General features: G+C 38.3%; 2 protein-coding genes across 2 annotated transcripts in view; one reads left to right on the forward strand and one right to left on the reverse strand.

Annotated features, from left to right (window-relative positions):
* FRMD7 (FERM domain containing 7) overlaps positions 1 to 6,930 on the forward strand; it is a 72,820-nt gene extending 65,890 nt beyond the window's left edge. The window contains exons 10-14 of the mRNA XM_046673747.1: positions 473 to 568; positions 2,215 to 2,378; positions 3,681 to 3,749; positions 3,865 to 3,940; positions 5,023 to 6,930. Coding sequence (XP_046529703.1) covers positions 473 to 568; positions 2,215 to 2,378; positions 3,681 to 3,749; positions 3,865 to 3,940; positions 5,023 to 6,117 — 1,500 coding nt within the window. The 3' untranslated portion in view covers positions 6,118 to 6,930. The remainder of the gene's footprint in view (positions 1 to 472; positions 569 to 2,214; positions 2,379 to 3,680; positions 3,750 to 3,864; positions 3,941 to 5,022) is intronic.
* A 1,103-nt stretch (positions 6,931 to 8,033) lies between these two features.
* Positions 8,034 to 14,122, reverse strand: part of STK26 (serine/threonine kinase 26) — a 49,495-nt gene continuing 43,406 nt past the window's right edge. Inside the window, exons 8-12 of the mRNA XM_046674115.1 lie at positions 12,989 to 13,137; positions 11,574 to 11,667; positions 11,065 to 11,127; positions 10,846 to 10,982; positions 8,034 to 9,824 (exon numbers count right to left, since the gene is read on the reverse strand). Of these exons, the coding sequence (XP_046530071.1) occupies positions 9,800 to 9,824; positions 10,846 to 10,982; positions 11,065 to 11,127; positions 11,574 to 11,667; positions 12,989 to 13,137 (468 nt within the window). The 3' untranslated portion in view covers positions 8,034 to 9,799. The remainder of the gene's footprint in view (positions 9,825 to 10,845; positions 10,983 to 11,064; positions 11,128 to 11,573; positions 11,668 to 12,988; positions 13,138 to 14,122) is intronic.

Consider the following 14,122-nt stretch of genomic DNA (forward strand, 5'->3'; position numbering starts at 1 on the left):
GGGAAGGTGCAGAGTTGGGTGTTTTCTAGGAGCAGTGAGATATAAGGTTAGATAGTCAATGTAATTGGGGCAAGAAAATCCATGATGCAGACAGCGAAGAGTTATGGAAAGAGTTTGAGTCAATGGGGTGGCAGGATAAATAGGAGTTTTTTAAGTAGTTGAATCTGGAAACATGGGAAGTGGTGAGATTACAGAAGCTATTACAGTAATCTTTTTCTATTGTGATCTCTCGATCCTGGTTAGAAACCTTTCCCAGGCATACCCCTTCTTGCATTTCAGAGCAGCCTTGTGTCCCGCCTGGAGTGCCTTCTTTGGGCCATGACTTCTACCTACTATGACAAGCTCAGTCTGTGCGAGCGCTAGATCAAGGATAGTCCTGTTCATGAAGTACATTTTTAAACAGGTTTACATTGTCTTACAAACAAGCTTGTGCTAATGTTCATCCTGAAATTTGCCATGTGGTTCATTATAGGGAAATACAAAGATCAATACTTTCAACTGGGCTAAAATCCGCAAGTTGAGTTTTAAGAGAAAGCATTTTCTCATCAAACTTCACGCCAACATCTTGGTAAGTATTTTTCTAATAAATTCTTTTACTTTCTGCACACTTGAGATTTCTTGGTTGTTCCTGCAAATGGTTTGAATAGGAGTGGTGAAAGCTGGCTGGCCCCGAGGGGGGATGGACTCCCTCTTTTGCCTCTACATAAATAAAACAGAGCTTTAGTCATATTTTTACTAAAGGCAAAACACTAAGAAATCCTATTGGCAGTTCCGAATGAATGAAGAAACAGGAAAATGGGGTGGCTGGGATGAAAGACAAGTCTCCTTAGAAACCATTTTTCAGGGATTTGATGAATCAAATGGAAGTGACTACATCCAGGAGTACTGACATATTCATCTGATGTTATCTGCTCCATTTTATGAAGTCTTTTTATCTTCTTTCCTTAAGCAAAAATAATTCAACACCTACTATATGCCAAAGCAGGATGTGGGGGGGGGGGCAGTGAGTGTATAGTAAGTAAAAGAAGCAATTATTGGTCAAGGCTGTGTTGTACGGAGTAAGACAAAGGTACTAGAAAGGATGTTCTTTTGTGACTATAAAGGAAATGAAAAATGTTTATCATGAAAAGTATTTATCAAGACGTTTGTCAACTACAGAAGATCCAGTAGTTTGGGCTTCGTTCTCTGGATCATAGCCTTATATAAAAGTATTCAGGGGGCTGGCCTGGTGGAGTAGTGGTTAAGTTTGTGATCTCCACTTCGGTGGCCCAGGGTTCAGGGGTTTGGATCCCCAGCACAGACCTGCACACTGCTCATCAAGCCATGCTGTGGCAGCGTCCCACATACAAAATGGAGGAGGATTGGCACAGATGTTAGCTCAACAAGAATCTTCCTCAAGCAAAAGGAGGAGGATTGGCAATGGATGTTACCTCAGGGCCAATCTTCTTCACCAAAAAAAAGTTTTCATTTGAGCAGTTTAGGAGACTGTCCAGTGTAAGCTCATGGAGAGTCCCAGGGCTGCATACAGGAACCTGGAAAGGAATGAGAGAAGGTGGGAGGGCAGCAGAGTGGGTTGGTGCGGCTGTTGAAAACAGGGCTACATGCATCCATGGGCAAATGGGGCTATATAGTGAGTCGGGGGATGGGGAAAACTTGAACTTTAGATCTGACAGGCTAAGCTCCCCTAGAGCAAATTAGACTATGCTAAACGAGCAATACAGAGCATCAGAGAAACAAGGGAGTGTAGAAAGGAAGAAGTGTTTCTAGGTGGCATGTTAAAAAGACTCATGTACGTGTAATCATCCTATAAATCCTACCATCTGTAAGGAAATCTCCTCCCGCTCCTTTCCTGTTGGTCATTTATAACTTCTTGTCACCTTGAAAGGATGCCTTTTGATGTTCATTTTGACCTAATTTACAACTTTATGAAAACGTTCCTGGCAGAGAAGAGGGGGTAAAAAAGCATTGGAGGTAAGGGGGGTGTGCAAAGCAAGGTTTGCTTTTTAGTGAAGGCTCTGTTTTTGAGCAGGGGCCCTGTCTCTTCCTCAGAAGGTTGCCGATCATTTGGTTTCAGTAGGTGTGAAGCCTATAGGGAGCCAAGTGGAAAATCAGAAGCTGCATGGGCCCCTGGGCCAGTAGTTTGGAAGGCGTTGGGATTTCAGGTCTTTGATATTCTTGAAGGGTGTTTTGCTTGATGGAAATTGGTTTATACAGGTGTTGTGCAAGGACACGTTGGAGTTCACCATGGCCAGCCGAGATGCCTGCAAGGCTTTCTGGAAGACTTGTGTGGAGTACCATGCTTTCTTCCGACTTTCCGAAGAGCCCAAATCAAAGCCCAAAACCCTACTCTGCAGCAAAGGTTCCAGTTTCCGCTATAGGTAATTAAATATTGCACACAGGCAAACTACACACACAACTTCTTTTCAATAACATGAAAGGCAGTAAGAGGAGCTTGAGTTCTAGAAGCAATAAAGAATCCATTTCAATCACTCAAAGGATGTTGCCCTTTACTGCTCATTCTCTGTTTGACGCATTAAGTACATATTTCCTAACTGGGAGGCCGGGGGAGGGGAGCACCCTACTTAAGAGGTTAGATCGGAATCTCGGCAAGGGTGGGGGACATATGCAGCTTGAGAAAACATATTCAACGAACCTATTGTTTTTCTTATATGCAACCCATGAAAAGGAAAGCTCAACAACATCCGTTTGGTAGTGGTTAGGCAAAAGATGTGTGAGAAAGCACTGGAGGGGCTAAGGGATTGGAAAGGTTGAGCAATGTTGCAGTAGAGGCTCCTTACTATAGGTAACACTTTGGAGGAATGGAAATGAGGTCGAAATGAGATCTTGTTTTCACTTGAACACACCAGCTTAGGAATTCTTTGGAAGAAGCTTTCAAAACTCTTAGCTAAGATAAAAAAATTCTAATCGAATGCTTCCCATAAGAAATTTTTCAAACAATGGAAACCTACCCCAGTAAGAACTGAGATTTTAAAAACGTACTTATTTTTGATGGAATCTTTCTAAAATGTATTCTACAAATCCTTGCCTTCTTAAACAGATGATACTGAGCATATTTTGCCCTTTTCTTAATGACCTGAGTTATTAGAAACATCGCTTATTATCCTCTGCAGGCAGCTGTAGCAGCAATGGCCTCAGGGTGGGGGAGGCATGTCAGACCCTGCACCTCAGTGATAAATGGCCCAGACTTTTTGGATTTTATCATTCCATGATTTCTTTTTGGGCTCTTGTGTTTCTCCTGGCAGTCAGCTGGCTTTCTTGGCCAGTGTGTGTCTGACTGGAGATTCTACTGTCTGGTTAGCTGTTTGTCTTCTGCCATGGATTGGGAAACCGGATAAATAGCCTCACTAGAAATTGTGTGTAAATGCAGAGGTAAGGAAAAGGCCTTGAAAGAAAAGTACATGAGTTTTCAAGGCCAGAATTTTTAACTGTTGTATAGCCCTGCTCAGAGGCTTTTAAAAGTTTCTGGGTTCTGAGTAGTTAAGACTGCTCTATGCCTGGTCCTTGGATAAGTATTATCATTCATGTGATGGCCAAAGATTCATGACATACGTCATTCATCCAAACTCTTTTTTGTCAACAACAAATGAGGCCGTCAAGTTTTAGTAGCCTCCTGGCTTACTGCCAGCATTAATAAAATGATTATCTCGTTCTTATAATAGTGGAAGAACCCAAAGGCAACTTTTGGAATATGGAAAAAAAGGAAGGTTGAAGAGCTTGCCATTTGAAAGGTACATAGTTTTGTTTCTCCCTCTCATGTTGATTTTAAGTTGAATTTGGAGATTTATATGTATCCTGTATTCACACGAAGACTGTTTCAATTCCTTCTCTGTTTGGGGATTTCAGGAAACATTATCCATCTCAGTACCATGAACGGCAGTGCAGGTCCTCGCCAGACCTCCTCTCTGATGTGTCAAAACAAGTAGGTTTCTGAAAATTCCTTCTTCTTCAGATAAATGTAATGTGCCCACATTCCAAATGCTTCCAAGGATTGATTCTGCCAGAATCTCCCAGTGTGTAAAAAGGTTACTCTGTTCAAGTAGGTCGGCCTCCTGGGGAGGTCTGTTAGCTCAGTCTTTCCAGCCAATAGAAGACCATTTAGTAAACTACCAGCAGTGCGTACCCTATAGACTGGAAGCATCTGGCACATCTTTAAATTGCAACCTGAATTGCTAACATCTTGCAAAATGCAGATGCAAATGAATTTCTATGGCTTCGTATTTTTAAAACTAAAAGCTCTGCTTTTTAACCTATGAAAATCTTAAGGCGTAGAGGAAGCTATAAGGTCTTGGGTTAAGGTTTTAAAGTACTTTTGCTGTGTAATTTTGTAACTTAATTTAGGAACAAAGTGCTATTCTCCTGGAACTGTGAGATGAAGGCTTCACTTGAGTTTTATAGTATGAACCATGTTAATCATTTTTCTTTTGCTCTCTCTACAAAAAAATTAATTATAGGTCTCATAAACTCACGTCTTCATGCAAGTCACAGGCAGTTTTTATCTGAAAGGCATCACAGAGATATAATGCTGGAAGATGCCATCTAAGACATGACACTCTCATGCCATTCATAGCCCTCCTCCCCACCATTTTACAGAAAATGGGGAGGAGGCTGGAACAGGGAGGTTAGGAGACTTGCCTAAGGCCACACAGCTAGTCAAAGGCAGAGCCAGGACAAAAGGAAGCACTCCTGGCTCATTGATACAACTACTAAACCATACTGCTTGAAGCACAATGCTGGCTGAACGACATAGAGAACTCGGAGGCTGGGAGTGGGATGGCATTGAGAAAGGATCGCGTCATAGGTATTTTTTATCGCATGAATTGGGATATGGTAGAAGTTATTACCCTTCTGTTACATATTCATCAACCCTGGAATAGAATATGGATTGAAATGACTTCTTGAAAAACTACCTTTGCAAAATTCAAGGCTAATTTAGATCCCTGCCCCGACCCCAACCAAATGGCTTTTTCCATCTTTTACCAATAATATGTCCTTTCTCTCCAGGTGGAAGATTTGAGACTAGCATACGGCGGTGGGTACTACCGAAATGTGAATGGAGTGCATGCATCTGAGCCGGTGCTAGACAGTCGGAGGAGAAATTCTGCAGTGGAGGTGACGTTTGCAGCCGAGCTGGAGCGTTCCAAACCAGAAGCGGATCCCACATCATTACATCAGTCCCAAAGCAGTTCCTCTTTCCCTTTTATTTATACAGACCCTGTCTTTAAAACTGACCCCGATCCTGCCACTGATCCCAGAGACTACTTTGAGGAAAGGAGTCCTCTAAGCTCCTTCCGAACAAGCTGTAAGTTTGCTGACAATCACATGAGCACATCTTCTGGCCTGACAAGCAAAGTGAGTCCAGCAAGGCAGCTAACTTACACAGATGTGCCCTATATCCCTTGTACTGGTCAGCAGGTTGATATCATGCCTCCTCAAGTCTTTTTTTATGTGGACAGACCACCCCAGGTGCCCCGACGGTCTCCAATCATGGCAGAGGAAAGGGAAAGGCAAGATAACTGTCTAGAGCCCACTGCAATGAAGCCGGCCAAAAAAAGCCCAAGGAATGTCAGAATGAAGAGCTTTCAGCAAGACTTTCAAGAACTCCAAGAAGCTATGGCCAGGACTAGTGGTAGGAGCAACATCAATGTAGATCCAGAAGAGGAAGACCCAAATTTAGAAGATGCATTTGCAAGTAACATTCAAGAGCAAACCCCTAAACGATCCCAGAGCCAATCAGACATGAAAACTATCCGTTTTCCTTTTGGGTCAGAATTTAGACCTTTAGGGCCTTGTCCTGCTCTGAGTCGTAAAGCTGACCTGTTTACATATATGTTTGCAGAGCAGGACTTTCCACCAGTTCTAATGGATCAGGGAGCAGCAGAAAGATGTGTAGCCAGTGAATCCAGTGATTCTGAATCAGAGATTCTTAAACCAGACTACTACTCTTTGTATGGCAAAGGAATAAGGTCACCCATGGCCAGAATCCGCTTGTCTTCTGGTAGTCTACAGCTAGACGAAGAAGATGAAGATGTTTCTTTCACTACACCAACTGCTGAAGACAGGACTTTTCTAAAACCGTGTAATTACTTTTTAACTTAAAAATGTGAACTCTACGGACATTCCTGGGCCAGTTCCATGTTACCAACTTAGGTAAAAAATTAGGAACCTTCTGCATAAACCACTTTTTTAGTTAGTATTCCTTGGTATTAATGGAATCCTCTAAGTTTGGGCACCTAGCTTATGAAATATCCAGCTGCTGCCTCGATCCTCAAGCTCCACTCTTGTGTTCCCTCTGAAGGGTCTCTGGACCATGCCCTCTCCTCACCAGCACTGTGGTGGGGTGAGGTGGGTATTTGTCATCTCCATTATACATTTCTCCATAGAGACATTATAAATGAAAGTCAGGCTCTTCAACACTGAAGAATGGTAACAGTAGGGGTTGGCATATAGAATTGGCTTCTGATGTCATTTAGTGATTTAGTAGATTGTGACTGTGTCGGTCATTTTGTTCTTAATACTATGACTAAAGGTTTCAGTCCTCATTATTTGCGTGGGGCCTGGTAAAAATGGTCCTGTTATATGTTAAGGACTTTAATTTTTATAACATATACTAGGGGGAGCATGGCCCTCCTATATCTCAGGAACAAGACAGTGGCATAGATCCTCTCAACACAACACAAGTCTATAACTCATCTAGGAACTGGCAGAATTCTAAACCTCAAAAATTCATGAATTAATCAATTGCTAAAGCCAGATATATGCCTGATGAAGATATGATGTTTGACTTATTACTTCTCTATTCTTAACTATCTATTATATGTAGCGAAAGATAAAAGTTAACATGGTGTTTATTTAATCTCTCCTGCGAGAATTGATTTTTTGCTATATCTTGTTGCATGTACGTAATGTAGGCAAGGGAATGAGATGAATAGTATTTTAATAAAGAGCAATGGAAATCCATTTATTTAAAAAATAATTTGTAAGTATGAGCTTCCTTTTGTTTTAATCAATTTCAGAAGTGGTTGGTTCTAGCCTATTACTAAGGGAAGGGACAGTTAGAGAACAAGGAAAAGAGGGAGGCATGTGAAAATGCCTAGTAAGGGATGGAGAAGCAGTAAATTGGGGTAGCTGAAATGAAAAAGGAGAGTACTAAAACCAGACTGAGTTAATGAACCAAAATTCTATTCTTGACCCATTCAGAATTTCTCTACCACTCCCCGTGGAAGTTATAGCATTCTATTTGAGAACTTTATTTTGTTTATTGATTTTAATGTTAAGTACAACATATTTACAAGATAATGTTAGGTACTAACTTCAAAGAAATGATGCAATCATATAGGCAAGCTATTTTTATCTATGATTTCAGTGAGAAAAGATGGATGGAACAGTTTCCTTATTCTCTTAGTCCTAACATCAGAAAAATCCCTTTTAATATACCTCACTCTACTCCTTCCCCACATTCTACCACTTTCCTTCCTGTCCCTGGAATCGTATCTAGTAACTCACAGACTAGAATATTTAACAATAAGACTATATCGAAGCCCAATCACCTATATATCAATCCTATAGATCCTCAAAGCTATGTTAAGTTCATCTTTGACCTTTTCTCTAGGAAAATCTCAAATTCCTTCAGGCTTATGCTATTTCTCATATGAATTTCTGGAAACCTTTGTGAAATTTGTTTGCCCCAGGGAACTATAGGGTTCCAATCTGTAAAAGATTTCCAAATAAAACTATAATTAGGGTGATCATATAATTTATTGTCCAACCTTGGACATTTTTGAGTGAAATATAGGAATCTAATAATAGTTTTGTCAGGATGGGGCAGAAATGAGGACAGACGTTCACTGTAGCTACAATCAATGCTTAATAAAATGTGAAGAATATCTTCCAGTTTTCAACAGAAACATTGGTGTTAAAGTTCCAACAATAGATCAAAGGGCAAAGGAGAAATAATTTGAAACAATTAAAATACTATACCATACCCTGCTCAAGAAAACAAACATTGAAGACCATGAAATTTAAGAATTTATTTTTAAACCCCCCAAAACACTGGAGTATGCTTCACCTAGAAACACTTTACAGGACTACTAACTACAATGAATAAGCAATACAATTTCTATCCATGATACAGTTGTGTCGTCAAGTTTCAAATAATCAATTTATAAATCTGTTGCTTTGACTTTTACAAAAATATTCATTTAATCAATGATGAATTGCAAAATTATTTCCAGACCTTTACAGATCATAAACTGTAATGGAATTTCAGTTAGACAGCAGGTGAAAATTTTAACTGGACCATTACTTCAAAATATAATATGTTAAAAGTAATTGTTACAGTACAGGCACCAATGAAAAGAATTTCTTGGCATATGATATGACAACTTATTCACATGTCTGTATTATTACAAAAACAGAGGAGGTAATGGGCACTTTGACTAAAAACTGCATTCTTTACTTGAAGAACATATTTCTTCTAATATTTGGCAATTATTCAGATTTTTAAAAATGACTTCTGTGCAAAAACCAAATTGTGCAGATCCAAACAATAAAACATTAACTATCAAAGCTAACTGATATCAATAATTCTACAACTACCGAAATAGCCCCAGTTCAGAACTCAGGCAGGCATAATATATATACTGGGCTTAAAAGAAAAAAGTATTACCCACATAACAGTACCATAAATATAACTGAAAATTAACTGTACAGTCTAACTTACCTTTGTACGGACAGAAATCATCCTGTACTATGGTTATTTTCTTATGAACTAGAAAATGCTTATTTAAATACCCTTTAAAAATGAACAAATGATGCTTATGTGTTGGATAATTATGAAGAACAAAAATGTATAAATAATTTATAGGACATTTTACTACCATGACAAAAATATGCTGGTGTAAATTATATTCATACCTGTTGATCAGGTATTTAATCACATGATGATCAGCTTTTTTAAGCTCCCCAAATCCAAGCATATAATATACGATTTCACTTGAAGATTTTTAAAATGAAGCCTGACTAATTCCTCCAGTATTACCAAAAACTCATCCTTGGCTAACGGGTACTGCTTTAAATTTCCAACCATGTTAAATAAGGGTTAACTGCCTCTTCTAAAAAGACAAGGTAAATACTGCACACCAACAGGGACCTCTGTTGCTACATGTTGCCGATAAATGCTTCAATCACAGGGCTCTCAAATGTGATCGTCATTGAGCTGCCTGGAATATCACACCAACTTGGCAGGAGAGTCAATACTTTTCAAGGTTTCATTTCCAAGAGCCTATTAAAAACTTCTGTTTTAAGAAGATATGACTTGTTTCCACCTCTACACCAACAGTCATTTTTAGAACATGCTTGTGTTAAAAAAAAAAAAAAAGCTTTTTGAGGCTTGATGATCTACAAATGTTGAATACTTAGGATGACTTTGAAAGACCTGTATGTTTCATGAATGTACAGTTAACTAAAGATGAAAACATGAAAGGCATTCATCCTAGGAACTTAAGTAATAATGATACCTAAAAGCCAAACTGTAGCTCAACATTTACCAGGATACTGAGGAAACTATAGTATTAAAAGTTATTCCTTACAAAATAATCTCTTTAAAATACAAAATGATAAAGACCATCACAAAATAGTTCAATAGCTTCTTCCAAGTCTTCAATGTTGCAAAGATCCAAAAGGCACATGGAGCTCATGAATTAAGCATTGTTAAGCTTGAAGTGGCTTTGGTGGGTTTCTCTGGGTCCATATGAAATAGAAGCCAATAAGAAGAAGTTTCTTAGGGAGATTCATCTGCTGAACACCTAGGAAATTAAGAAAAACTTGATATACAACTATGCATGTTTATATTTCTCATCTGTATGAACTCTGCAATGAAGGAACTGATTCAGCAAACTAAATTCTTTCTATTGAGTCTCATCATGTAGATGTTAAAATATAAAGATGTTAAAAAAATCCCTTCTGCACCTGATTTTACAACTTCCAATTGATTTGTTTGCAAATTGGAAAAGAGAGGGGAGTTTTCCATTAAAATCTAACGAATTTTAAAAGGGGCTTTAGTTTATAAGTGCAAGTAGGCTTTATCAGATAGCAAGACCTATGAGAGTGTGTGATTTTACAGTCTTGATCCCAGTGGTGTCACAAATACAAAGAAATATAAAGATGTACTGAGAAGTGATATAATGGGATTAAGGCTAAGATCAGTATTGCTTTATAACTTGCCTGAGCTAAAAAGTTGTGTGTATGTTTGTGTATGCATACTAAAGTCTTGTTTAAAAAGAGAATTTTTAAAACAAAATGTGAGAACTTTATTGAATATGAACGAAGTTAAATTAATAGTTCACCAGACATTATAGAAATTGAAGTCAAGGAATGTTTATAGTCTCAATTTATTGAGTTCCTCTACCTAAAATCCTTTCCTTTTCTTATGGGGGTTAAACTTATGAACCTGAGCACTGGAAATTACATGAATAGTGGTGTGATGAGAGTAATGGCAAGAACGAAAGCATTCCTCAGTGGTGTTTATGAGGGCCCAAATAAGACCATGCTCCGTGACCTTTTGTCTATACTCCTACTAGCAGGGAAAGGGAAAAAAAGCCATTTCATTCCATGGAAAAGTACCTTGTAATACCTGAAGGTAATTATTTCAAAAGCTAATGTTTAAGATGGGCAACAAGCAAAACAGTTTTCAAGCATACAACCATTAAGAAGTTAATTTGCTGGGAATAATTGAAATGACTGAATCAAGGTAATTATATTGCATTATAAATTAACATCCAACAGAAAACGTCAAAATAAATTTTAAAAATGACATTTCAAGCTTACTTCTGAAATTTTTCAATTAATTTCTTCACCATTTTATCTGTGATGCCAGGACAGGCGGCTTCAGCCACAGCGATACTTTTCTCGAGTTCTTCAATTGCCTGATTCCTGCTAGCATTATTCTCATCCTGCTGTTTAAGCTGAGAAAGATCAATAGCTATAACATTTAAAATGACTATACTTCTTAAAATAGATGTCCAAACCTAATGAATCTGTACTTACTTCAGCAAACGCAGGTGTGATTATCATAGACAAGCAGCTCAGGGTTTGCACAAGATCTTGCTCCTTTGAACAAATAGTATAGTTATACACATGAATTTAAAAGTCATTCATATTTTTCTTAGTTATTCTATAACAAATGTGCACTAATTTGAATCCTCCTCGCCAAAAGACTCAATATAAGGCAAGTCTCCACGCTTTCTTCCCCTTGCTAATTCCCATCCATCATCCAGAAGGCCTCTAACTTGTAGGATTACAACATACACTCATGATTCCACTGGGTTTATGTATCTCTTGGTAAAATCATTTAAAAATACACCAATGGCCACTTAAATGAATTCTATGACCTTTTCTTAATTAGCTCAAAAAATGGCAAATGAAGCATCCTATGGACACAACGAGGTAGACAGGCATTTAGGGGTATTCAATTCTAACAATTTTCGGCCATCATAATATCACTATGTAGTTCAAAACAGTCTGTCAAGAGGAAGTGATCATCTCCGTGTACGTACTGCCCCATTCTGTAGTTTCTTTGGATCAGGCTTCTTTCGCACGGTGGTGAAGCTCCATTCAGGATGAGTACTATTTTCCCTGCTGGTGGATTCCCTAAAGAGATTCCCAAAGATATTTCTATAAGTTCCTAAACAATTCAGCTTGGTGAAAATACCAAATCAATGCAGCCAGACTCTGAAGAGAGAACTGCCCCAATGTATAAAAAATCATAGTATAAAAAGCATTTGATCTTAGTTTCAGGTAGATATTACATTTTACTGAAGAGGAGCAGTGGTTCTCAACTCTAAGTGTGCATCAGAATCACATGTGGAGGCCTCTTATATATAAAGCCCTGACCCGCCCCTCCCCACTGACTGGACCAGAATCTCTCGTAGTACAGCTTGTGATTTTATTAAGGCTTCATGGGCAACTCTCATGGGCAGCTAAGGCCAATAAGTATTAGAACAGGGTAGGAAACTATCCTGATATTTTTTTATCCCTTTTAAAAGTTGGGCAATTTCTCATAAATGCAGGACTCTGAGAGTATCATGTAAAGAAATTTGGTATTGCCTTTGTGCCAATTCAGCCAGTGGAGGAGTAAATTCTAGTATAGCCTACAGACTTTCCACATTTGCATTAAGTTATGGATTTAGAGGCTAAAATGTTAATGTAAATGCTACAATTAAAAAACAGTGCAGAGGCCAGCCCTGTGGCCTAGTGGTTAAGTTCAGCGCACTCTGCTTCAGCAGCCTGGGTTCGCAGGTTTGGACCCTGGGTGCGGACCTACACCATTTGTCAGCAACACTGTGGTGGCAACCCACGTATAAAATAGAGGAAGACTGGCACAGATGTTAGCTCAGGGCTAATCTTCCCCAAGCAAAAAAAAAAAAAAGGAGGAATATTGGCAACAGATGTTAGCTCAGAGCTAATCTTCCTCAGCAAAAAACAAACAAAAAAAAAACTGGTGCAATTTTTAAGCAGGTACAAATCATATATAAATGAATATTTAAATGTACCAGTCTGATCATGGTTTGGTACATGGCCAAGATGTGGGAAAGACCTGGCAGTCAGTTCTCCAGAGGGATTTTTGCAGGTTGCCACCGAAGTATGAGAAGACATAGCCCCTTATCACTTTGGGCAAACTAATATAACACCTTTAATCAAACCTTGTTCCAAAATTTTGTAATATACTCAAGTATCCACTAGGGGTTAGACCAAGACCATTTAAAACTAGAGCAGTTCACTTCTAAGAAAAACATGTTTCCAAATTCATTGTATTTAACAGACTATAATTTTAAAACATTTTCCGTTTCGAAAGTGAAACTTTAGGATATGGTTTATATTTTATACTAGAGAAAGCATATTGGATCATAGTTAAAAGAGATGCAATATTAAAATGGGCTACCTACATAAAAGTGAAATAATTTGTACATACGAATCAGAGCCCTCAGAATCAGATTCATCGTCACTGTGTCCTTCGGCCTTCCATCTCTTAAATCGATCTATCAGTTCAGTCAGATAAGAAGTCTTCTTTGAATTTTTTACAATGAATTTGTGTTTCAGAAGCTCTTTAGCTGTAGGACGCTGAGGAAAACAACGAAGGATGCATGAATATTTCTAGGCTCTTTGTGATTACTAGGGGTAATGAGAAATCATTTCAGTTATTCAGCTGAAAGGCAAAAAAGTATGTCTGTAGACATAAGAAAAACTAAAATGCTGTAGGACAATAGCTAATCCTATTTTTGAAGTGGCTCAAGGCAACCAAATTAAATTCACTACTTTGGTACCAATTTGTTAAAGCCCAAGGGGCAAAAAATGGCCTATGTACCAGCAGATCGGCAGGTAGGGCCTTCTCAAAAGCAGAGAAACACAGGAAGGATTTTGAAAATAAAAATTTAAAAACATCTCAAAATAGCACTTTCAAATATTTTTATTTACTGTAAATTGAAAAAACAGATGAAAACTAGCAAGGCTGTAACTTTGTTATTATCTGCACATATCCTATGATCTTCAGACTCATCCCACATCTATCACACATTCATTCCTACTGAATCTCAACGCCTATACCCGGTGCTGCGGGGGATATTTCTCCCTAGTATTTTATTAATATTAGAATATTTATTATTGACTTAAAAACAGTTGCATCAAACTTAGTTCTTGTATATTTCTACTTTCTAGAAGTCACCAGGCAGCTTTATTTTAAAAACAATAAAACAACGATAATCAAATTTGCCAGGTAAATGAGTGGAGCTCACTAGACTTCAGGAAAAGTATACAACTTCATGTTGGAATTCCGAAACATTAAGTGAAAAAATAGTGAAACGCAAACAAAACTTTTCGTGCAAATGAAAACACAGCTGAATAAAAACCATTGCAAATAGTTACACATATGCTTTAATCATGATATCCTATAAAATAAACATTATTTCCCAAACTTCTTTCCCCTCGAAATAGGAAATGATCAATAGAATAAGGAAGAAGCTAGGGATGACGAAAGAGATGCAGGGGAAGGAGCAAAGGAACTAAGGAAGTTGGGAAGAACTGAACAGAATTAGCAATACAGAGGGAA

This window comes from Equus quagga, chromosome 10 (genome assembly GCF_021613505.1).
Source record: "Equus quagga isolate Etosha38 chromosome 10, UCLA_HA_Equagga_1.0, whole genome shotgun sequence".
Classification (NCBI taxonomy): Eukaryota; Metazoa; Chordata; class Mammalia; order Perissodactyla; family Equidae; genus Equus; species Equus quagga.